We start from the raw sequence: 24297 nt of genomic DNA on the forward strand, positions 1-24297 counted from the left end.
TGTACTGCTTGCGACACGGTTGTCTGAAATCTCCAGCCTGCGGTGTAGCCGTCCCCTGTCGGCGGTATCGCGCTCGAAGGGACCATTCCAATACCGACTCCGAGGGGAGGCCGCGCTCAGCCGCCACCTGTCGTGCGAAATAATCGAGATTATTGTCGGATACCGGGACGTCGTCTGCTAGCGAGTGTGTAGGAGAGAGGGATAGCGACCTCCCCTCTAGGTATTGGTATAGTTCCTCCGTGTGCGACACTGCCGATAGTGCACCGCTCAGCCACAGGCAGGAGATTTCAGACAACTCTGTCGCGAGCAGTGCACTGAACCCTTCAAGACTGACGACGGTGCGAGCACTAAGTCGCGAGTGACGCAGCGGGTGGCTCCCGTTTTCTTTTGCGTTGCTGTCTAGGCGGTGGCGTCTTTCACTTCGCGAGCATCTAGTACATTTTTGTAGTCTAGTGTCCCTTTAACGTGAACGCAGCAACGTGCAGCCTAACCTTTATCCACGTGACGTCCTTAGGATGCACAGTAACTGCACAGCGATGGTATAGGAAACTCACGATGAGTTTGGTCTCCCAGATAAAAGGATGTCCTGGAAATGTCTTGCGCTGCATTAAACGAGCACTGAGGTGACATTTTTTTCTTTTTTTTTAGCTTTTCGGTGCGGAGTGTTTTCCCACGAATAAAATGAGTTCCTGCGAAAGAACGATGAGCGTATAGGCGACCTACAGAGTGAGCGCGAGGGTTCTGTTCCGCACACCTTTGAAAAATCCTTCTCCTCGTGAAAAGAGTTCATCGCAGAACGAGAGGACGTCGTGACGTTTGCTATTCCCCTCACGTGATCGGTGACGTACATCGGCACAGCTCAAGCGAAGCCGCGTGAGCTGCGAAAAAAAGCATCGAGAAACAAGGCACGGACGCACTACGTCGGGAGATCATCATGTCTCCTGTCCGCGGCTGTTTCTCAGCCGTTTCTTTATTACTGCTACTAATACTACTACTACTACTACTACTACTACTACTACTACTACTACTACTACTACTACTACTACTACTACTACTACTACTACTACTACTACCTACTACTATTATTATTATTATTATTATTACTTCCAGCGACGTTGCATGTCGCCCCATTGCTCCTTTCACAGTTTTCGTTCCTTCGTTCCAGTGCTTAGAGCAATATGCCATGAAGGCCCTTGCCTGGCCGACCTTTCATCTATTAAGGCGACTTGGAAAAACGCCAGAGATAAATGCAGAAGCTGGAACGGCTATTTAGCGAGTCCATCGATATTAAAACAGCTGCGTAGAAAAGGTAAAAACTCACTAACTTTTCTCCTTAATTAGTGGCTAATATTCATCGGATCTGGCTACGTATGTTTGTCACACCTCCGGGTCGACTTGCACCGGGGGGGGGGGGGGGTGATGTAGGGGGAAGGCGCGGTCAGCCTGCTCTGAAATGGCGGCTCGGTGCACCCAGGGGAGGGAGAAGGGGAGGGTGAAAGAGGGAGGGGAGAGATGATGGTGGCACAGGAGAGGGAGGGGCGTGCTAACCCTCTTGCTCTGGGATTTGGGTAGTCCAAGAGAACTACCCACCACAGAAAACTGCTTTTCTGTGACGCAGAGTATAGTGGGCATCATATAGCATATCAGGACATCATTTGCTGTTGCTTGAATTCAAGATCCATTGAATTGCGTCGTGACAGGACATCGATACACCACGTTACTTTTCACTCTCACAGAGTATGGGGCACGAGTGTCTCCACGTGCTCTTGGAGGCTGGATTGATATAACCAGAAAACATGGCTACATACAGTCTGAAAGTGTTGCAGATGACGACGCTCTGGCTGCCCTCTCACGGTATGTCACATATACTTTTTGACAGCATCGTACGTCAACGTGTTCGTCCGCATACGCGGTCAGTATTTCAGCAATCATGTCAGCAATCACGAACTCTAGTGGAAGGCTGTGATGTAGCTGTGTGAATAGGAAACTGACGCTTCGAAATGATCAGTGTGTGACCGTAACATTTTGCAGATCGGAAGTCTGGGCTTCCCACATTGTCTCCTCTGCCAGCAGCGACCCCTGTTTCACGGTATTGCAGCCGCAGGATCGAGTGGTACACCACGCATGCCATATGCATCTGAAAATTCCGTGTGTCCTGCCATACAGGAACGGCCTGCTAAGTGCGTACACAATACAAAGCCCAATTTAAATATGCACGTGTCACTATTCTACTAATTACTTGCATCCCATCCCTGAAGGCCTCGCGTCATGTCCGAAGGGAGGGTGGCTAGATTTTGATTCGAGATCGAGATGTCTTTGGCTGAACTACACGAAGCTTACCCAGGAGGACGCTAACAGCGCATGCGAGAGCCATGGCGGGCGGCTGGCTGCTTTCAAGGGGAAGCACACGTACGACACCATTACTGCCATTCTGGCGGGACCAGACGGTGAGTGCTATAGAGTGTCAAAGTGCGTTTACTTTGTGGCCTTGAAGGGGCCCTAAAGAACAGAAATTTCTGACTGAATCAAACATGTCGTTACCTTGACAGCAATACAAAGGGAACGGGATGCACCCGCTGTGTCGTTCATGATCTCGCATGCAATGCTGTACTCTACTGCACCCGAACGCTGAAGCACCCCATACTAGAGCCCTGTACGGGCCGGGCCCGACCCGACCAGGTCCGCGGGCCGAGCCGGGCTTGTTATTGGCTGTGTGCTCCGGGCCGGGCCGAGCCCGGGCCGACAAAATACGCTAGCACTGCGGACCGGGACCGGCCCGGGCCGTTAAAATACGCCACCACAGCGGGCCGGGCCGGGCCGACAAATATGTTTCCGAGAGTCAGGCCCGGCCGTGCCACGCAGCTAATTCCACACAATGGAGATGCATTAGTTCATATCATATTGCGCGTCAGTCCTGTGTATATTTTGCAAAGATAAGCAAGGTATACTGCACTAGGCATATGATTCGACCCTCTAGAACATTCTGAAAGCCACTTTACATTGCTCCTCACTCCTCACGTGGCAAAGCTTGGTGAGAGGGGTATGGACTGGGAGAAGGAGTTTGTCGACAGCATCCTCTAACTCCGCAAAATCTTGACAGTGTAACGATAACGCCCATGCCCACGTACGTTCTGGATTTAATTTGGTCTGGTGCGGTTATGGTGTTAAACCGCCAACACTTGTATGTTTGTCTTCTCTCCTTATAAATTTACTGATAAATTTGTTTGATAATCGCCAGAAACGCGTACGGCGCCGCTGGAAATACTATGCCGGGATCTACTCGCCGGGTCACCGGGCCGGGCCGGGCCGGGCTCTAGTCACTGGGTCACCGGGTCGGGCCGCATAAAAATATGAAGGTCTGGGCCCGGGTCGGGCCGGGCCATTTTTCGATGCGCCCGGGCCGGGTCGGGCCCGCAAAAGTCGGCCCGTGCAGGGCTCTACCCCATACCATGTTCATGATTTATTTATTGTTGTTGCTACATCGGCCACCATTCAATGACTACCTTCGTAAAAATTGAAGAAATATATTCACCACACGACCTACTAGATTATAACGACCATGTCATAATCGGCAACCCCCTTTGAGGAGCCCGTCCGCACAATCCGCCAGGGGCGCTACTCATCGGCATGCGAGATCTGCATCACGATTGGACGATGGAAACTCTGAACACGCAGAAGCGTACGTACGACTACCGTAGCAGACGGCAGAGATAGCTCCCATGAAAACGCTAGAACGATGATAGTAATACTTCAGAATGAAACATCTTTCGTCACTGCTGCGCACGCTGGACCCGGAGCTGAATTTTACGATACCTTCAAAAACGCCCAGACACATAGAAACTCTCCTGCATCGTCTACGCCTGAATGTGCCCTATGGTCGCCAGTTTCTTCATAAAGTGGGCAAGGTGGACTCGCCCAACTGTCTACTGTGCGGGACAGTGGAAAACACTGAACATATCATCATGCATTGTCCAAAACATGCTGCACAAAGAGGCATCTTGAGGCTGACCCTTGGCCATCTCGACAGCAGGGACTTCAGCATAGAGAAAGTCTTAGGCGTATGGGACGCTAACCACAGGGACGCGGCCTTCAATGCTCTTGTCAATTTCATTGTGAAATGTGGACTAGAAACTCTATACTAGACGGAGCGTGGACATTACGGCGGATGTGAACGGCGCGCTCGGTCCTGCGTTGTCGCGGTCGAGACGCTCACCCCGGTGAGCTTTTGCGGTGCGCTCGCACATTCTGTGGTGCAATCGTACCGTTTCCTTTCTTTTTTCTTTTCTGCTTTGGGGTGTACCGTCTTTCTTTTTCTGGGGGTAGCAGAATTCGCTTGCGCGAATTCAAGCTCCCCTTGTTATTTTACCAACCACCACCACCACCACCATCTTTCGTAGAACATCCACCGTTTGTACAGAAATACTAAAGTAAGCTGAAATACAAAGTATTGTAACAACAATTGTATACAACAACAATATTGTATGCAACTTGAAGAAGCTATAACAGGGACGACGAGTAGCGTCACCGCTAGGTTCCAAATGTGGCGCTGGGAAGGGGTGCCTACGACATGGTCGTTATAATTAGGGTTCGTGGTTTTCGGCATTTTCCGAAAAATGCCGGAAAACACCCCCCGAATGATTTTTTTCAGATTCGGAATATTCCGAAAAAATCCGAATTTCTCGTATCCTGACAGCTGCCATTCCTGGAACCGCAAAGGGAAATCCCCTTGGAATCTCCTTTTGTCGACTATTTCTCGAGCGTTATCTTCGGGCTGTGCCCTTGTTTCGTTGTGCTTAAGCGCTTATTGGAGGACGACCTCAGCTCTGTTGTGCGGTTGGTGACCGCATTTTGGCAGCACACGCACTTAGTGACACATCTATTCTTAGTGAATTTACTATTCAGAACCTTTGTGGTCTGCTGAGCGCGTGTTCTCTAAACTACGTATAATTAATCGCAAGTAGCGAGCCGCTATGACAGGTGCGAGCATGATGATACACGGTTGCATCTATTACAACAAGAGGTAGTCTCCTTGTTTGCTAGTTTGGCACAGGCAATAAAAGACATTGTTAATGAAGCCATGAATCGATTCACTTATTTTCGGTTCGAATTGTTACTTCGCGCGCAAAATAGGCTTTCCCTCATGCGAAATAAATCGATGCCCGTATTCGGGCATTTATTTTTTGGGCGGAATATAGATGCCGAAAAAATCCGATTTATAGTCCCCCATATAAATGCCGATAAACACCCCCCGAACTGGGTTGAAAATAAATGCCGAAAACCACAAACCCTAGTTATAATCAAGTAGGTCGTGATTCACGGCTAACTGTGTCGCACCTTTCCTCTCAAGTTCCCATCGAGATGGACACCTTCTGGATAAGTCTGACGAAGCTAAACAAGACTTTCAGGTCGAAACATACGAACTGGGACCCGTCGTCTGACTACAGCAGAACAGGAGGAACGCTTCGAGTGAACCGATACGTGGCGGAGAGGCCATTAGAAGTGAAATGGTCAACGGCGCAGCCTTGGATGCAGTACCCATTCATATGTGAAGCTCCCCTGGTAGCCGGTAAGTAGAGTGCACTGCTTGTCTTGCATCCTAAAAACACAGCTTCGCCTCATTAAGCACTGAAGGCGAACCAGCGTTGATAGTGATACGATTGTGTCTCCAGATTAGCTGAAGACAAGTGGTGCAGGACATTTTTGTAGCACGTTTCGCACATGTAAAGCATTACAGGAAAAATATACGGGAAAATATAGGGGAACGTAAACATCTGCATTAAGCACGTGCTGCTAGAGAAGGTTTCTCAACCTCTCCAAGTGATTCTTGGGCAACGGTTAACCTTGGCCCGGCTCCATGACTATAGACATGTGTGGCGCCGCTGCGCTGTTCACACCGTGGGAAAGGAATATAGAAGGGGCCCGGTATTCGAGGGAACAGAAGACGGTGAGGAAAGGTGCCGTATGAACAGGAGACGATGTTTACCGTCTTTGGAGCCTCGTAAGGGTCACGTGACCTGATAAAGACAACCAGAAGACTTTGCATCTGTCACTTTTGGGGGCCAATGTAACACGCTACGAAATGGTTCTTCTTCGCGCCACATGGCTGTCTATACTTCCCCAATTCTCAACTTTACCTAAAGGGCCCTCCCTTTCCGTGGTTCACAAGCCTCGCCACATCACACGCTTCCATGTGTGATGTGTATAGAGGAAGCAACAAGCATCTCGCGAGCTCGTGATCGAATTGGTACTGCGCATTCTGGAGGCCCACCAAAATCGAATTTCTGCTTCGATTGGGTTGCGTTATCATATTATCAGAACAACTATCGCTTTTCGGGAGCCATGCGCGATTAGGTACTGTATGAACAGCTGAACGGTATTCGACCTCGTTTCTGCAGGAGGCTATGGCTGTGGCAAATTCCTCTAATGCGCTCCAATTGTTCTCCCTTCCAGGAACTCCTTGGCTTCGGGTTGGAATGAAACAAACTGGGGATGCAGTGACACTCACATGTCACGCGTCTCCTGAAATTATAGAAGGATCGATCATGTGGTTCAAGGACGGTCTTGCCGTGCGGGGGAACCGGATCGAACTGAATCCCGATTCAATCACACTCGCCATACGGGGCGCTACAAAGAGCAGCCCTTACCTGCAGGGTTATTACTGGTGTGAAGGAATATCAGTCGATGGATTCAGAGAAGTCGAGTCAAGAAAAAGGCTCCTCCGTCTTTCTGGTAGGTGGCAGTTCTGCAATTGAATACGGCTTCCGTGCGCTTGCAGTACGCAGTGGCGTATCTAGGGTGTGGCAGGTGTGGACAGGTGCCACGGGCGCCAGGTGAACAGGGGCGCCATTATGTGGTCGGGTGTGAATGTGCCAGGTCGTGCGCTCAACCTGGCACATTCATAAATGATCTAAAGCACCCTCCATTGGAGAGGTTGTAGTGTGAAACCTAGTGCGGACCACACGAAAACGCATCCCCAAGGACATCATGTTAACCACGAGGTAGCTAAACTGGGCGCGTGACGTATTTGACGAGAACGGGGCACCGTGAGCAAACCGAACCAGCTCAGTGAGCGACTGTCACGGCCGAGACCAAAGCAGCCTAAACAAAAGGGAGATCCCAGTACCCTGTACGGTTACTCGAGACGCGACAGTAGCATTTGAGGATGTTTAGGTAGCAAGCCGATCGCAGCAGTGGGACTTTGAGAGAGATATCTGAGCAAGAAAATCGGCCCGACGAAAAGAGTTCGTATCGGGCGGACCAACAAGAGGGTCGACCTGAACCCGTGTGTCGGGCTGGGGCAGGTGTAAAGCTGTAGGGGCGATTTCGGCAAATATTACACTTCCGATGTTGACGGCAACGAGCTGTACGAAGAAATTTTGGACTCCAGAATGTTGCTCGCGAGGCGCACAAAAAACAAAATATCGAGACCCGAAGAGCTTCTTGAATTTATTGTTCACTATAGAGATGACAATGTCTTCCCGAACCTTCGGGTTGCGGTCCAGACAATGCTTACGATCGCGGTTTCAATTGCCAGCTGTGGGCGGTCATTTAGCAAGCTAAAGCTGATACTATCGTATTTAAGAGCATCAATGGGCCAGGACAGGCTTTCCGAGCTTGCTGTCCTAAGTGTTGAACGAGAAGAAACAGAAAAAATTGATTTCAGTGACATATCGACAAATTTGCAGCAGCAAAAGCCAGAAAGGCTATCATGTGACGTTAGTGGGCCATCTGCATGTGTAGTAGTTCTGTGGATTTCATTAAAGTATTTACAAAACATGACCAACTGTGTCCTCGATATGTGCCTGAACAGGGGCGCAGACTCACTGGTTGCCATGGGCGCAGGTAGCTCTAGATACGACGTGCAAGGTTTTGTAACGTTGGATAAAATGGGAATAATATGTGCCTCACGAAAGGGGTTACAACCCCTTTCGTGAGGCACATGCAAACATGTGTCGACATGCAAACATAAGTCGACATGCAAACATGTGCGTCATAATCCAAAGTATCACTATAGTAATTGTATTTTTCTCGTTTCGTATTATAATATAGCTCGAATTTGTGTTATGTATTTAATCTTGTATATTTCCAACAAAAATTCAGTTCAAATTCGAATTCAATGGGAGGAGCCTCCTCCTTGTCGCACTTGTTAAGATGGGGAGAGGAGAACCCGAGCGAAGAATGAAAGGGAGAAGAAGCCGCAATTTGCACCTTCCCTCTTGTCCGCTGCTTCACACTTATTTCTTGACCTCAAAAAGGCGCACAACGTGGAGCGGGCTGTCCTTGATGTCCTGATACAATTTGTCCAATCATGGCTGGAGACCGGTTGAGGAGAGGTGAGGAGACCGGTGAAGTTCAGTTTCCAAGGAAGCCAGACAATCCGAGGTCTCCGCATTGTCTGGCTTCCTTAGAAGGAGAGTGAAAGGGAAAACGCGCATTGCTGTTCCTTTCACTCATGAGTCACGAAGGAGGCAGCAGTTGTATCCCGTTCCTTTTGCGTTAGCGTCGAGTTGACGACATCTTTCATTCCGGTATGAGAAATTTTTGCTCTTTTTGTATTGGCATCGGAGCGGAAGACCAGCCACACAGACTGGCTCCCTCTAACGTTTCACACGGACTAAACTAAGGCTACGTAGATGCCAACTCTAGAGCAATATGATCTCTAGATTAATATGTGTGCTGGACGTCACCATGCAACGAACGAAGACTCGCGGAAAGCTGCGAACGTGACAACGGCACACTGTACTTGGCCACCTAAAAGTGAAGCACATACGTACCTCTATCATCTTCAAAGAGGACCGAAGATGTCTGCCACCGTCTTGCAAAGTGCACAGCTCCCAGCACAGCTCTCTCTCTACGAAGAGCGCGACGAACCCCTGCTCGAACAAGATTTAGCACTTCTGCTACACTACGGATGCGGCCACCCTGTGCTGCAATGCAGCGAGAAATCCACACCTGGTAGTTAATCTCAACTGCCAGAAGGAGGAACTGTTTCCTATCGCGATGCGGGACGGGAGGCTGAAAGAGCGTTTGAATGACAGCCCACCGAATGTGTGACACACCGAACAGGACTTCAACTTTGTGCCATAGAGTATCGGGCACAAGGCACTGATGAAACGCGTGTTCCGCAGTTTCGTGACAAGCACAGAATGGACAGAAAGGAGTGGTGACCCTGGTGCTCTTTAGTGACCCTGCAAAGTGCACCCGTATAATCCGAGCGAACTCCACCCATAACTAGAGGTACCTCTAGTCTATGCTACCCGATATAGTGTTATTTCGAGGGTGTGCATTTCCTAGGTCTACGTGGTCTACTGCCTGGCGCTTTCACCCTCACCTTTACTCATCCTTACCTTCCTTGCCAAAGCATACAAAAGAGTTCAGGAGACATACAAATTAGCTTCCTGACCAGACAGCTAGTTGTTGCAACCAGACAGAAAGAAAGGAAGCGAAAGCTTCCTTGGGACTATGTCGAGGAATATCCGGATTTCGACGTGTTCACAGCGATAGATGGTCGTGACACAAATGTCGTTGTCGGCGAGTTATGCCGCATAATATATTCTAAGAACAGAGCTTCACCGCATAGCACGCTATAAAGCCAACCATCATCCCGAATGACAACGTTCCTTTTCTTGAGTTGATGAAAACGGGGGACGTGCGCCATTTTGGGGCAATTATGGACTGCATAATGCCACAAAAAAGGCGTACGCCCCCCGTTTTCAGCAAATCAGGGGAAAGAGCGATGTCACTCGGGATGATGGTTCGCTAGGAGCGTGCTATGCGGTGAAGCTCTGTTTTTGAGTGTAGTAAGCGCCTCTGCAAGGCAGCTTCTCCTTCTTTCAGCAGGTATGCGGTTCCGCGACCATCTTTTTTCTCCTAATTTCGGATATGAATTCACTCGTGAAGATAAACGATGGCAAACTTTGACTTCTCGGATCATAACAGACTCCGAGAACACCATTCCCAACATGGCAAAAATAAGCTTCCAAAACATGGAGCCTCACACAATGTGAACATGTAATCCTCAGCTATTGGCACAAGTGGCTTACGCTTCGACTTCCCTCCACACATGAGCTCCCATTCCCCAGTGTCTCTTCCAGTCGCGTTCGCTTGCATGCGGGCGGTAATGACATTGGCCAGATGTTCGGTGACGTCACAGCACATGGGACGTCGGGGAGTGTCGGCACAGTTCCCTTAGAAGTTGGCCCAGGATACACATTCCCCCAGAGCGTTAGCAGTGACGTTGCCCACCTGTGTGAGGCTGATAACGGCTCCTCTTCTTTTGAACATCGTACCACCACCACCACAACGGCAAGCTCTTTCACTCGCACAACCGCCATCACCGTCACACGGGATGCACGTCTGCGGAGAGCTCATTTGGTGCGCGTTTGTTGTGTTTCACTGCGAAAGTTCTTCGATTGCTTTTGCCAGCATTGTCGTACGCATATACTCGTATGATGGCGGCGTTAGCTCTTATGCGTTCTCAAATGGTCGTGTTCTCTCCTTTTCTGCAGGTCTGGAAACATTTATAGGCTCCATGGAGGTTACCAATACTGCAATCAACCCTGACCTGACAGACCTGTCCTCCGAGTCGTTTATAGACTTTGCGAGGAACTTTGTCCCGCTCATATTGGGTTCACAAAGGATGCGGAGGGTGCAATCGTATTTCCTGAGTGATGCCATGGTTATTAGCCTGAAGAAACTCCGGTAGGTAATGTCCATACAGCCTTTACGTTTTCTGAGTTTTTTTAGCGGTGAGTGAGCGTCGCGCAGTCTACAAACTATAGGATGGAGAGACGGGATAGTTGGTAGCTATCAATCAGTGAACAAAGCAGTCAAAGACACACAGAACACAGCAAGTGACATATGGCACCTGTGCTCTCTTGCAGACAGTGGTTTATCTAGAATCCCAAGTATGGAAGGGCTTTGCAAAATATGGGGGGGGGGGGGGGTCATTATTGTAGTTACGTCATAACGGCTTCACATATCGTGACGTATGTCTACAGCTGAAATAGCAAGGGGACCCCTGTGGAAGTTGGGGGATGTCGCCAACTATTTAGTGGTGTTAAGCGGTGTAGGGGTTCTGGATAAATCGCTGTTTGCAGTGTTATGTTGCCTTGTTCACGATGGAGTCTACTAAGGCCTGTTGTAAAAATACATAAAGTACAACATGAAAAATGTACAAGAACACATAACACGCGAGGTTCTAACTACAAGGCGTGGTACAAATATTTTAAAAGCTAACAAGAGGGCATGGTGAACGTTACGGCATCTATACTGTCTGCTGCTGTCACAGCACTTTTTAGTAAAAATTCGAGCCGATTAGAAACGACACCCAATGCAGGTATAATAATTATACTGAAACAAATGTACAGATATTTTTATTACGTAGCCATAACCTTTTTATTTCATTCCCATAATTTCATTTTATTGCCCTCAATCTCAAGCGCATTACAGAGGGGAGTGGGCCAAGAGGAGGCACAAAACTGCACAAAATATAGTATTTGCACGTCTAAAGAGAGAGTGAAATACAACCAAATCGTCATGACAGCAGGTGCTGGGACTGCTATTAGAAACGAATCTGGTTTTAGTTATCTGAACTATGGGGAATGTGGTTCCACTCTGCTGCTATACGTGACACAACAAAATTGGAGTAAGAATTGGCGTTATATGAAGGGATGCGAACTTTACGGTAATGACCAGCGCGGTATCGACTGTAAGAAGGGCGAGTGATGAATTCTGCACTCCGTGCGGCGGTCTGAGACTTTATGAAAAAAAGCAAAGTCGAGATACAAGGGTCCTTCAACGTTCACCGATACTTTGAAAGATTTGAGAACCACAAAAAAAAAAGAAAGGTCAGTTTACCAAATTGTTCACCGTGCTCCCCTAGACACCGCTGCAGTCACCGTGGCAACGTTGAAAGAAGCGGGCTGGTATCGTAGCCATTGCAGGACATCTCCCTCGAGGGCTTGTGGAACGTCTTTCCTCAAAGTTTCCGTTTATGGGGCCCAAATATACGGTAATCGCTTGGAGATCAATCAAAGGTCGCTCGGAGATTGGTCAAGGGGCGAAACCTCCCACCGCATTTCGACCGGGTTTGCTACCGCCAAATTTGTGTGAGGTCCGGCATTATCATAAAGAAAAATTACCTTTCCGGACGACATCCCGGTTTTTTTTCTTGCGAATTGGGTTTCGTACGACTCCCTTTATCAACTTGAAGTAGTACTGCCCCTTTGCTCCAGGAAGTCCACGTGGATGAGTCCCGGCATGTCCCAGAAGACAGTTCCTATGGGTTTCCCAACAGATGTCTGGATCTTGGTTTTCTTTGCAGACAGGGAGGTCTTGTGTCGCCATTCCATGCTGCTTATTTTTGTCTCTAGCGTAAAATGGTGTATTTAGCTTTTACCACAAATGAGGCGCACGGACTTTGCGGAAGAGTAAAGGGCAACCTCCATGGAGCGAATTTTTGCAACGAAGTTCGCGCGGCAGACTGCCACGCGCATTCCGCCGCCAGTTGTTCGCCGGCACCACCTCCATGGGGCGAAAAACCAGCGGACGGCGTCGGGAAGTCATGCTGTGATGTCACTGTTGCCAGGGTATAAGGTGAAAGCTTAGTGAAATCAGTTGCTCGAAAAATTGCATTTAATGTCACAAATTTTGCAACTAAATCCAACAACTGTCTGAAAAGATGCGCCCAGTAACGTACCGAAAGGCATATTCACTACTGCGTAAGGAAAATATGCTTCTTGGCAGAGAATGCCTCACGTTCTAGCGCTGCAGTTGGCGAAAGCGCGAGCAGACGACAGCACCCAATTGCAAGAAGAGGACGATGACGATGGTTCACGAGAGCAGACAACCACGTGCAGACGATCTGGCGTAGATTCGTAGCGGAAGAGCACTTTGATTGGTTCATCTGCAATTGACGCTTCCGGAATCGCAGACGCTGGGCGAAAATATCTAGCATGGGCAGATCGGCGGCGGACGCTCACGTTTCTGACGCCTCGCGCAAGGCGTCCGACGCTGAGCGAAGTTCGCAGCTTTTTCGCTGTACATTCGCTCCATGGAGGTTGCCCTTAAGTGCTCGTGACTGATTTGATCGTCGGCACACTGCCGACACAAATATTAAGATGGGCTTCAGTGTCCCCAACTGTTACTCGCCTCTTCTCGAGGATGACTTCCTACTTCCTCAACGCTTGCGATGGTCACGGGCGTGACTGCAGCCGGACGAACATGTACGTGTGGTACATTCGTCACCATATCCCGCCCAAGCTGCCTGCACCGCTCTTAAGCTATCCCTATAGTGTGCTTGTAATCCTTGCAAAATCTCAACTCGTTTGACGTCATACTTCACAACGAAATTGATTATGCATTCCTGTTCCACAGCACGGGACACACTGGCCGCCATGGTAACTGCCTCTGCTGCACGTGCACTGCTGCATGTGCTGCACGTGAAGTATTGCACTTCGTCCTCCGAAGGTTTTGCTCAATTAAATTTACTCAGTTATTTTTCTCGAGCAAGAGCCTCGCCCGCCCCTGAACGACCCTTCCTTGTTTTTTCTTTGGTACATGAAATGGTGGTAGACATGAGGTTTCTTTCATTGCCGCTGGTGCGATATGATAATTCGATAGAACAAAAGGCGTAGAACGGGTTTGCACCATTTCGATGACAGTATAGTTAGTGTCAAGGAACTAGGATCGAACTTTTACGCAGCGCTTGATAGGTGGTGACCAAGTTTCAGTTTTTTTTTTTTTTTTTACGTTATTGATTAGTAAATTAGCAATGTCTTGATTCGTGTCTCTTTCTTTCTTCAGATACAACACTCACCGGGTTCACTTTGCCATGTACCTTAACAAGCCTAGGTTTAAAGTCAGGTAGGTGTACGAAATGAGCGGAATATTATCCTCAGTAACCCTATCCAGTTTGCGCCTAGACCGTTAAAGAAGCACGGAAGTGCAAAAATTTCTCCTCGCTGCATGAAAGATGACGCTACCTTGACACAAACACAAAAGGAACGGCGTTCATTTCTTGTGTCCTTCGTGACGTATGACCTATAGAAAGAGAGAAGAAGAAAAAAACGCAATTTATGCTTTCTCTTTTGCTCTCCTGCTCATGAAGTCCTACAATGTGGAGCGGACTCTCATTGGCTTGCTCAACCGATTTTGTCCAATCATCGAAGTGTATCGTTCCAAGAGTCCAATCCGATGCCTCTTCATATTTGCGCGCCTGAGAAGGGTACAGAGAGGGAAAGCATGAATTGCGGTTTCTTTCACTCATGAATCACGCTTCCGGTCGCCGCGGTTTCGGCCCGCATGCAGATCAATATTCGGAGATGTATATTTCAACGCACGTGAGCGTTTCCATGTCTTTTAAACATACTAACGGCTTTGAACGAGGATTGTGCTACCTGGCCTTTCAGCTCGAAAACTTCTGTTGCTCGAAAACTCCTAGCTAAAGGGTTCATTATTTAATTTTAGGCAGTTATTGAGGTACTTATTCACGTTCTAGTTACTGTTTAATTTTACTGAATGTTTAGTTAATGTCAGCCTGGTCGTATAATTCAACTGCAAAAACGACACCTATGCTTCTGTCACAGCTGTTTTATAAAAATCATTAAAGATTAAACAAACGAATTGTACAAACTGACAATGCAAAAGAGGATTAAACTACACAGGAGTGTGGTTTCAGCAAGAGAAAGTAGTTGAGAAATGTGCTTACTTAGCACGGTGACCATGTCTTTCTGTTCCCGTAGGGAGCAAAGGATTACCGTGAGAGACTTGGGAGAAGAAGCCGTTGCGGACAGGGACCTCGGCGTTCACCTAAGAGATGCCTTGAATACACTCAATGAAACCTCCGTCATGGAATTCAGTCTCATTCCGGGAACTGCTCAGGTCTTCAGCACACGTAGGGATATTTTAGAGAGTTTTGGAATATGGTGCACGAGAATAAGGGTTCCCTTGGCGCAATCGCTATAATGCACGTGGCGGCCTCTCTCCGCACGCAGGTTGTAGAATAGGGTTCCTCGCTTGCGCAGCATCGCTACGGCCGGGACTTACAAAAGAAAAAGAAATCAAGAAATCGGAAAGAAAAAGACGTAATTAGAAGATGTAGCGGGCGCACCCAAACCTCAAGAGCTCAGTTTGAGTTCTGAGATGGTGAAGCGCTATTGCTTTGGGCCTCCAAAGCGCAACTTCCCCTTGCCCATGTGCCCTGCTCAATCGCCGGCCTTTCTCCTAGCAATTTAGCACTAAGTGTCACGAAAGGACAAGTCGTTTGTAAGTTTGAATGGCTGCCATTGCAGGTCCCTGTGAACAATATCAGGGTCCTCGGTTATTTATAGAGTTTCTGAGGACTACCCGGGGAGTGGCAGCAACGTCACAAGGCACGGTCGCTCAAACGGCGTGACGTAACGACTAAGGGTCCGCCAACTGGGGTAGTGTTCGGCGGCCGTAGGTATATATGGTGTTTCACGAAAATCCCCCGGCTGAATAATTCGAATACGGCGCCACCTGTCGGGAAACCTTTTTTTTTCTCCGCCTTTAGCATCCTTAATGTACAGGCCACAAACTTGTCACTCAATTTCTCATTTGCGTGCGCTCGTTAATTAATTAAACATCCTGACTGTTTTTTTGTTTTACTTCGCCAGGCTTTAGTACCTGTGCCGCAGCAATGGTCACTCTGAGACAGTGCCACAGTGAGACAATGCCAGACCAGTAAAAAATCTTCGGAAAAAGAAAAAAAAGCTTCGACTTTTAGTGATTTTTTCGAGTAATTAACTGCTTTCCGTTTACAAATTCGGGTTACGAGTTTACTAGAAAACGAGAAGCCGTATCAAACACTCGCTCGCTGCAGTTCCTTATCTTGCGGCTCCCCCACCACCAATGCTAGCGGATGAACACGAATTTGAGCGCAGTATAGTTGAATGAAAGAGCGCATTCCTGCACTGCTCCGCGCAAGACATTTGTAAACCGAAACCAGTGAATTACTCGAAAAAAAATCACTAAAAGTCGAAGCTATTTTTTTACTGGTGTGACACTGTCTCAGAGTGACCATTACTGCGGCACAGGTACCAAAGCCCGGCGAAGTAAAACAAAAAAGTTAGGATATTTATTTAAATAACGATCGCATGCAAATCAGAAACTGAGCGGCCAGTTTGTGGCCGGCGCATCAAGGATGCTAACCGAAAAAAAGTTCCCCGATAGGTGGCGCCGTTTTCGATTTATTCAGCAGGGGGATTTGCGTGGAACATCCTATAGACAGCCGCATGGGCAATTACTATACTTGTGGCAGGAGGCCTGTGTTTTGAAATGTTTGCGGCGATTGGCTGGCATCCCGACATTACATGTCCACGTGCGAAGAACTGGAGGAGGTATTCACGTGATCTTCTGCATTCACGCGGCGTTCCGTTTACATTCCCGACAGACCCGTTTATAGAGAGAGTTTGGCCATTAGGAGGAGCCTAACTTCAACCACGTCATGCGACTTCACGGCTGAACGACCTCCATCGATGCGCTCCATTGTTGTCCAGTCGTCAACTGGTCGCCGACGCCATGTTGATGCAAAGCGTTGTACACTAGGCATGGGGGAAGACATGTGCGTATCGCGTCCTTTGAGAACCCTTCGTCCTTGAATCCTTTCAATTTGGTTAAAAAGGATCGAAAGACGGCGGTTGTGGTAGATTGCATTGACCGCCACAAAAGCACCTGTCGACTAGCTGATGAACTGTATCAAAATGGCGCATGTCTGCTGGCTGGTAAGCGGATTTCGCTTGGATTGGGGCTTTCTGGGCGGTGCAACTGCGGATCTGAGGTTAAAACAGGCTTCTCCCGTGAAGCGGCAACAGATCAAAATATGGTCAAACTCTCTCTATATACGGCTCTGATTCCCGAGTTCTGTTGCTTCGTTTGAAGCAAAATGTGAGTTCAGCTTACAGAACGGTAGGTAACCAACCTCGTAATGACACGCTCACTGTAACGCCCACCCTAAAATGATTACATCAGCACTCTAGAGGGCACTAGGTTCGAAAAGGAGAGCCCGCCGTCATGATGCAGCTCTGGCGAAGTTTGGACTCTGTTTTTTTGCTCGCTCTCGTATACTACTTAGGAGGCTATAAACGATTAGAAAAAATGAAAGTAAAAAAATGAAATTACTCGCATCTGGTGTAAGCTATATTTATATCCTACACTACTATTTAGAAACACGGAGTGTACCACTGAAAGCTCACGACATCAGGACTCACGGCGGCAGATCCACTAGCGATTGTGGCGCTCCGCTGGGAATGACGTCACGCGAGCAAGCTGCAAAGCTAGTGTAGTAGTATAAATATTAGGTATAGTGGTGACTGCAAGCCGTCACTACCCATGATCACTCCGTATAACATTTGTGGAAAAAGGGTAATAACTGGCAGCTCGTTCAAGAGACTGTTTTCTGTTCTAGAGGAGAGATTAACTGAAAATAAAGCGCCTCTCATGTGGCAGGGTGCGTTATGGTGCGGGACGGGTCGAGATGCACACTTGGAGGGTGTGGTTTCTTTCTCGAAGCACGTTGTGAGGGAGTAGAAATCCATTGTTTTCGGGAAAATATTTTGAGGGGCGTTCGCCTAGCCGCCGCCCCCCCCTGGCTCCGCCCACCGTCAAGGTGTAGATATCACGAGCCTCCAGAGAAAAACTCATTCTGTATTTGAATAAGCAGTAAGCATAAGAAGTATCACTGCCGTGATTTCGTCATCCTGTGGCTTACAGGGCTATGCTCTGCCGCCACCACTAACCATTCCACTGGCTTACACCCTACGTTACACTGGCCCACTACAATAGTCGGCGACGTAGCCACATCAGATGAGGCCTGCATCAATGGTGAGTCAGAAAAAAGTGTAGATGGTATGGAGGCGTTTGTGCTCCTCATATCGATCTAGGTGACAATAAGCCGGTAGTTCGGCGCTGCCAAGGGAACTTCAGTGTTGGTGCCTACTGGGGTGACGTGCAAGGGTCCTGCAGTCTACCTCCTTCACAAAGGACACTGGACCTCAAGGATCTTTCTCAGGTGCGCAATGTAACCCACAAACGGGTTATTGTACTCGTTGCCTTGCTTTGTATCAGTTTGCCGGTCTCTGCATCCCGGCATAATAATAATAATGTGAAGTGCTTAGCGTTTATATAGGGCCTGTCAGGATGCTTGTACGACTGTTGTACACTGCTGGACAAAATGTTATGGAACACGCTCCGGGGCATTCCTTCCACGGAGTGGCATGCAAGCAGCGAATGGTACCATACAGACTTACAGACATGTGCTTAGCTAACCCAGCCACCTGTATGCAAGTCCTTCCGGTACCATTCGCTGCTAGTTTGCCACTCCGAGGAAGGAATGCACAGGATTGTGTTCCGTAAGCTTTGGCCCAGCGCTGTACCACATCTGTTGAAGTCAGAAATAAACAAAAGAGAATAAAAATGCTGTAGTTCGGTCGGCCGCGTGCCTGCCTCTTCAGGTCAGGGTCGCTGTTTGGATCCTGGCCTAGGACAGTAGCAATGTTGGGGAGCAAAGTGTGACGTCACTAGGGGGCTCCTGGGGGTGCGCTCAGCGTCGGGTGAGGCGACGGAAGGGGGTGACGCGTAGCACCAGTACCACAGCTTCCTGTCTTTCTCTGCGGCGCGATGACGCTAAAAACGACACGGGGGTCCCTCTAAAAGCACTTGGTTTTTTGCTGGATATCTGGTATGGTATTGTAGGCCCGTTTATCGCGTATCGCATAGAATGGAAAGGGTTACATTAAAGGGTGGTTTACGCAGAAGGCTTCTGCAACGGGTGACGCATACCCCGGTGACACCACAAGAGAGCGAAGACCCGCAGGAGGCGTCGTCGCATGCACATCTGTAGACGTCACGAGAAGCAAGACACCCCTGTGTCACGTGCCCGTTTTAACGGGCGAACCGAAACGAGTGTCGTATAGTTCGTTTGCCCTGCAGGCGACTAAAGCCATTCTCACAGCCTCTCTTTCTCAGTGGGGTAGGGCTATGATTGGCCTCCTCAAACAATTTCTCCAATCGATTTTTTTCTTCCATCATTGTGCGTAGCTTCTCAACGGGACTTTAGGTTTGTAGTACCCATACGTACCTCAACGTTAGAAATAGTTTTGTAGCGTTAATTCTAGCGATGTAACCGAAAAAAATGCTAAACGCACCCACGTATACTCGTCGCGTGTGGGGGTAAAGTGAGATCGTCACTACTCGATGCGCTGTAGACGTCTTTGACCCAGTCTTACGTGATATACTTCTGCAAGGCAATTAGAAGTTGGTGTCTACTTCGGCACAGCGTTGCCCGCAATTTCCAATCTTGATTTTCTAAAAAGAACAGGAAAAGTAACTATTAATATGATCGGGACGAAATTTGTGATGTGTCAGTCCTGGGCTATGAGATTCTGTCCCAACTGCCTTACAGTATCTTTAAAATTGTGCTTGATGTTTCTTGTTCAGGTTATCGTCACCAACGACAATGCCCTATCTACAGTAGTGCAGCTAAATAACTTGACGTCCGATTCGGAGAGACTGATGCCACAAGATGTCAGCTACGCGGCAAAGACATTAGAGAACGCTGCATCCATACAGAAGATCAGCAAACAGGTACGGTCCTGTACAAGGCTGTTGCTGACCAACGTCGCGTCACGTCCAGGTCGCTCGTGACAAGATGAAATTGCAGAGAGTTTGCGTATACCGCTACCTGTGGCCCGATAGGCTACCGCGTCTATAGCGCACCCAATCAACACATAAGATTCTGAGAGCACGCTATCATTGGTTCCGGTAGGTACTGTAGCTTGACGGTGACGTTACCAACGCTATACTCAAACTCCCTAATATGAGGAACAGAATGACGCTAACGATGTATTTGCCAATACGTTTCTTAACGAATCATACTTGTGTTCTCTCCCTTTATTTGTTGAATTTGTCGAGGTCGCGGTGCAAACCAGAATATCAAATCCAGCAAAGACTTCCAGAAAATGGCTTGCGCTGAGGCATCCACTCATTGTGACGCCGTGGAACTATCTGTGCCGACTTAATGTCGTGCTACTTCCCTGCACACTTCAAAGTGAACTTTGCAACACATAACAGGGTCCTACCAGCCATCATGCCGAATGACGTAGTTTACACCTGTTGAAAACGGGAGGTTATGCCTTTTCGTGACACATGTCCAGCTACTTTAATTGCCACGACAGACAAATGTGTTCTCATCAAGCAAGAGAACTACCCCCTTTGCACAGACACTAACTTCATGCTACAATCCTACAAGCTTTAGATAATTGAACACTCTCTAGGAACGTTCGCTTTTCGTACTGGCCATACCAAGCGAACAATCCAAACACGGGAGAGTCGCTGTGGACGGCAGTACAGTCCTGGCGAGCTGGCTAGAATACGATTTGCCACTCGCCCTGAACGTGGCGGAAAAGCCGAATAGACGTCATTCAGGGGCCAGAGCACTCCACAAGGCCAGTAGTACGCAATGACCACGACTATCCGGAAACACTACAATGTTTCTGGACACGTTTAATTAGCGATTAGAGCTAATGGACCATTTCCATATTCGCGTCGCCCCTGGCGACGGAATGTCGAACGTCGTGTCTTTCCCCCCAATAATGGTGACGCGCTTTTCGGACTGGCACGTTGCGTGGGAAAGTAGCAAGAGAAGATTGGAAGAAGAATGCGGAAAGAGTGAAAGCGCATTGTACTCATTACCAGTCCTCAAACGTCTGCGTAACCTTGAAACAGATTATCTCCCCACAATGAACATGACAGTCTCCCCCAGGTGGGTCCATAGCGATGTTTTCCGCTCAAAGATGGCGGACTGGAGGGCTGGGCATGTGCATACGCATTGTCGGAAATGGTCCATTAGGACCCCCACAGTAATTGGGACCATCCAGTGAGTCACCACACTAATTGGGGACCATCTGACTCGTGTCTGGACCACCGGATGTTTCCGGATACTCATGGTCATAAAAAATAGATAGAAATAGAGTGGAGAGAAACAATTTATTCGAACATCAACGATGCTGTGTCGAATAAATCAGTCCGGAACGGCCGAGTGACCAGCGACCACCATGTTGCTTATTGACGGACGGTAGTTGCAGAGATCGACGACAGATGGCCACCTAGTTGCAAGGCATCACACCAGAGGGCGCCACCATCATGGCTGTATGCAAGAAAGATAGAACAACAAAATACTAGCAGTGGGTAAAAATTGCAACAAGAAAGACACTGCTAAACAAGTCTAAACATGCGTGTACCAAATACCTAGGAAAAAGGCCTAACCGCTGCTGCTAAACGTGTGACAGCGCGGAGAAAAGGCTTAAAAGTATCGATTAGGCCGAACCGCACAACAGATAACACCAGATGACACAAAGACACAAGAACCACAAAATGCTAGGCGCACACCGCTAAACATTCAAGATTGAAGAGCTGATGTGGACTGTCGAAAGCTACCGTGAAGGCATTGAAGGCATCGACGGAAACTTATCCATGCTGGCGTTCGAGAGGAGGGGGACGTAGATGTCTGGTGGCATTTCCCAATCTTCACCACGTCGCTGCTCGGAAACCAAGTGTCGTGTTCTTTGTCGTAACCGAACCAGCAAACCAAGGAGAAGCTCTAACCATTCACTTTCTTGCTTCTCAGCACTTTCATTACTCGCCCAGGGCTGATTGACGTCTTGGGTTACGATGAGTACGTCCTCCAGGCAGAAAGATCCGTGCACTTCCTAACCCTGGTAATCTTCCGAATGCATAACGGGAGGGGACATGTCTCTCAGGCGGAGACAGTGAAAAACTGAAGCGATCAACACCCTTTCGAGCTCTTTTGAAAACCTTTCCTGTGCAGTAGAACTCCCACTTGATCCCCGACTTTGAGCTTCTTTTTCACGGAGGGTACGATGGGCTTCCCATTTATTTTATTGAACTCGGATCTGCGCCAGTGGGGACTATGTTTTCACTGCGTCGCTTTTGGCTTAGCTTCCTAGAGATGGTACAGGTGTCGATGAGATACATACAGTTGGAGTGGGCAATGAAAAGTGGAAATGATGGAATGACAAAATCGTACCACTTAGCAACCTCTGCGCTGCAATACTCAATAGTCCCGCAAGGAGATCGATCCTCCCCAACGTTCCAGATAGGACAGGACTTCCTATCTTGCAAGGAAGACGTGGTCAGCACTTGAAGAGAGCTCTTCTTGGAGTGTTTTGACTACGAGACATCTTGCCTACTGTACAAGTAGCAAGTTGGGAATCTCTCGGCGACTCTGAACAACAGTTTCCCACCTGGCTGAGCACTAGACTGATGATCCGCATACGCGCGAGCGCTTTGCGGTAATTGTTTGCGGCTAGCAGGACTGGCAGTGAGTGTCGGGCGAACGCAGATGAGGCAAGTTCTCACGAAAATGCACGGGACACCGAATGCATGTGGACCTTCACAGATTCTGTAAAAAAGCTTTGGCCACACGACAGTCATAGATGACATGTTCATTCGACTCGGGCGCCTGCAAAAGGGGCGCGTGGAGCTGGGTACGATTTCCCAGCGTCCACGTCGGTCTCGGGTAGGTTGAACTTTCCAGGGGAACCTCCAGAGTATATCCTGATGATCACCAGGAAGCCAGGATGGGATGAAAGCAGGCCACCGAATTTGCACACCTTGTATAGCGCGACGACAGAAGTCTAGCTGTGGAAGCTACAAGTGTGGCCACATGGAGCGGTGGTGCTATTCCAGGGTCGACTGTGCGTCTTACATCCCACCCTTTCAGCAAGACAGTGATAGCGCTGTAACATTGTGCGCAATGGGTAGCAAGTGAACTATGTGGTAACATTCCGTTTTGACTGTGTGCTTCTCTTTGGGACAACCAATGGAAACATAAATCAGTACAAAGTCTACTGGAAACTGTTTAGATGACAGTCGAGTGGGGTGTCCAAGGTTCAGTTGACTTACACGAACGCCAGCTACAACCTCTAACCACTCACTTACTCAGCCGCGCGATCTTTGACAGCACCTACCCAGCGCGAGAAAAAATATTTCTCAGTTCACATTCACCAATCATGCCCTTCTACCATGCGCCTGTGGACCTTCGCCACTTTCTCTCAACAACGTAAATAATACGCTTGAAACTAAAATTTACTCCATCAATGTTCATCTACTCGAGCCACGTCTTGGCCTTCGTGGCGCACCTTCACTTTAGAAATCGGCTCCTGAACGTTGCCTTATTGTGAACGTAGCACAATGACAACAACAACGAGATAAGCCAGTCATTGGGAACGTGGGCGAATCCGTGGACAGACGCGCACTATTGTTTGGGTTTTACTTGTCCAGCAAAGAGAGTTCTTTCCTGATGAGCATGCTGCTAGCTGACCACACCGTTACTGCTAGTAGTGCATCACCACAATCAAGTTGTGTGGGCCCTGAACGGCAGTATGAACTTAACAACTTCCATTGAGGCAGCCATGCTCGTTTGCCTACACCACGTGTAGGCAGAGGTGGTAGGAAGGAGGCGGTGATATCCAGCTGGAACGTTCGACTGACACGGTTTACATGGCACTGTTCAGTCGATAAATATCGACTGAACTACCTCGGCTTACCACCTTATTCCGTGCCGACTTCCCTTTTAATTCGACATACAGCGGTGTACATGTACAGGGGAAATCGACTTCCTGAGTTCAGTCGCCTTCATGTGGACGCACCTATTTGCCGGGCACTTCGCTTCGATCATTGGATTCCTTCAAGCTAGCAGCCTCCTCCAAGAACTCTAAACGTCCCACCTTTATGTTCCCTCTCATATAAACTTCTTTGAAGTGGGGTTGCTCCTATGACTACATCCCATGTCAGCATCACTATTCATTAATTTATCGCTCCAAAAACAGTACGTTACCACATATCGCTACAAAGGTGAACTGCAGCACACAATGATACCGTTGTCACTGCTGCTTTGTGGAAAACGCAGAACGTACGCCATTTTGTTACAATAACACGAACGCATAAGTGTCACAAAAGGGCGTACTCCTCCCGTTTGCAACAAATCAGGGCATGAAACGACGTCATTCCTGATTATGGCACTGAGAACGTGTCATGCCGTGAAGATCCGTCCTAAGAACGTTCGCTCACGTGTTGCAAGCGGGTCAGTTTTGCAGCTTGCCTAGATGGTTAGTGATCTGCATAGCCAAAATAATATCACTCCGCTTTTCATTCGACTAGCCCCAGAGTGTAAGAGAGGTGGGGGTTACTAGGGGTCGAGCGGTCTGCCTGCCTATAGATTGGCGGCAGCTTGCTCGGGGACAGGATAAGAGGTGG

At 48.5% G+C, this 24297-nt stretch overlaps 1 protein-coding gene across 1 annotated transcript in view; it reads left to right on the top strand.

Moving 5' to 3' along the window:
- Positions 1 to 24297, top strand: part of LOC135375155 (uncharacterized) — a 101625-nt gene that overhangs the window by 62883 nt on the left and 14445 nt on the right. The window contains exons 12-23 of the mRNA XM_064607882.1: positions 1166 to 1309; positions 1737 to 1854; positions 2032 to 2180; positions 2259 to 2447; positions 5348 to 5566; positions 6451 to 6729; positions 10509 to 10701; positions 13807 to 13866; positions 14745 to 14896; positions 17734 to 17844; positions 17904 to 18031; positions 19459 to 19605. Of these exons, the coding sequence (XP_064463952.1) occupies positions 1166 to 1309; positions 1737 to 1854; positions 2032 to 2180; positions 2259 to 2447; positions 5348 to 5566; positions 6451 to 6729; positions 10509 to 10701; positions 13807 to 13866; positions 14745 to 14896; positions 17734 to 17844; positions 17904 to 18031; positions 19459 to 19605 (1889 nt within the window). The remainder of the gene's footprint in view (positions 1 to 1165; positions 1310 to 1736; positions 1855 to 2031; positions 2181 to 2258; positions 2448 to 5347; positions 5567 to 6450; positions 6730 to 10508; positions 10702 to 13806; positions 13867 to 14744; positions 14897 to 17733; positions 17845 to 17903; positions 18032 to 19458; positions 19606 to 24297) is intronic.

Source organism: Ornithodoros turicata, unplaced genomic scaffold, assembly GCF_037126465.1.
Source record: "Ornithodoros turicata isolate Travis unplaced genomic scaffold, ASM3712646v1 ctg00000829.1, whole genome shotgun sequence".
NCBI lineage: Eukaryota > Metazoa > Arthropoda > Arachnida > Ixodida > Argasidae > Ornithodoros > Ornithodoros turicata.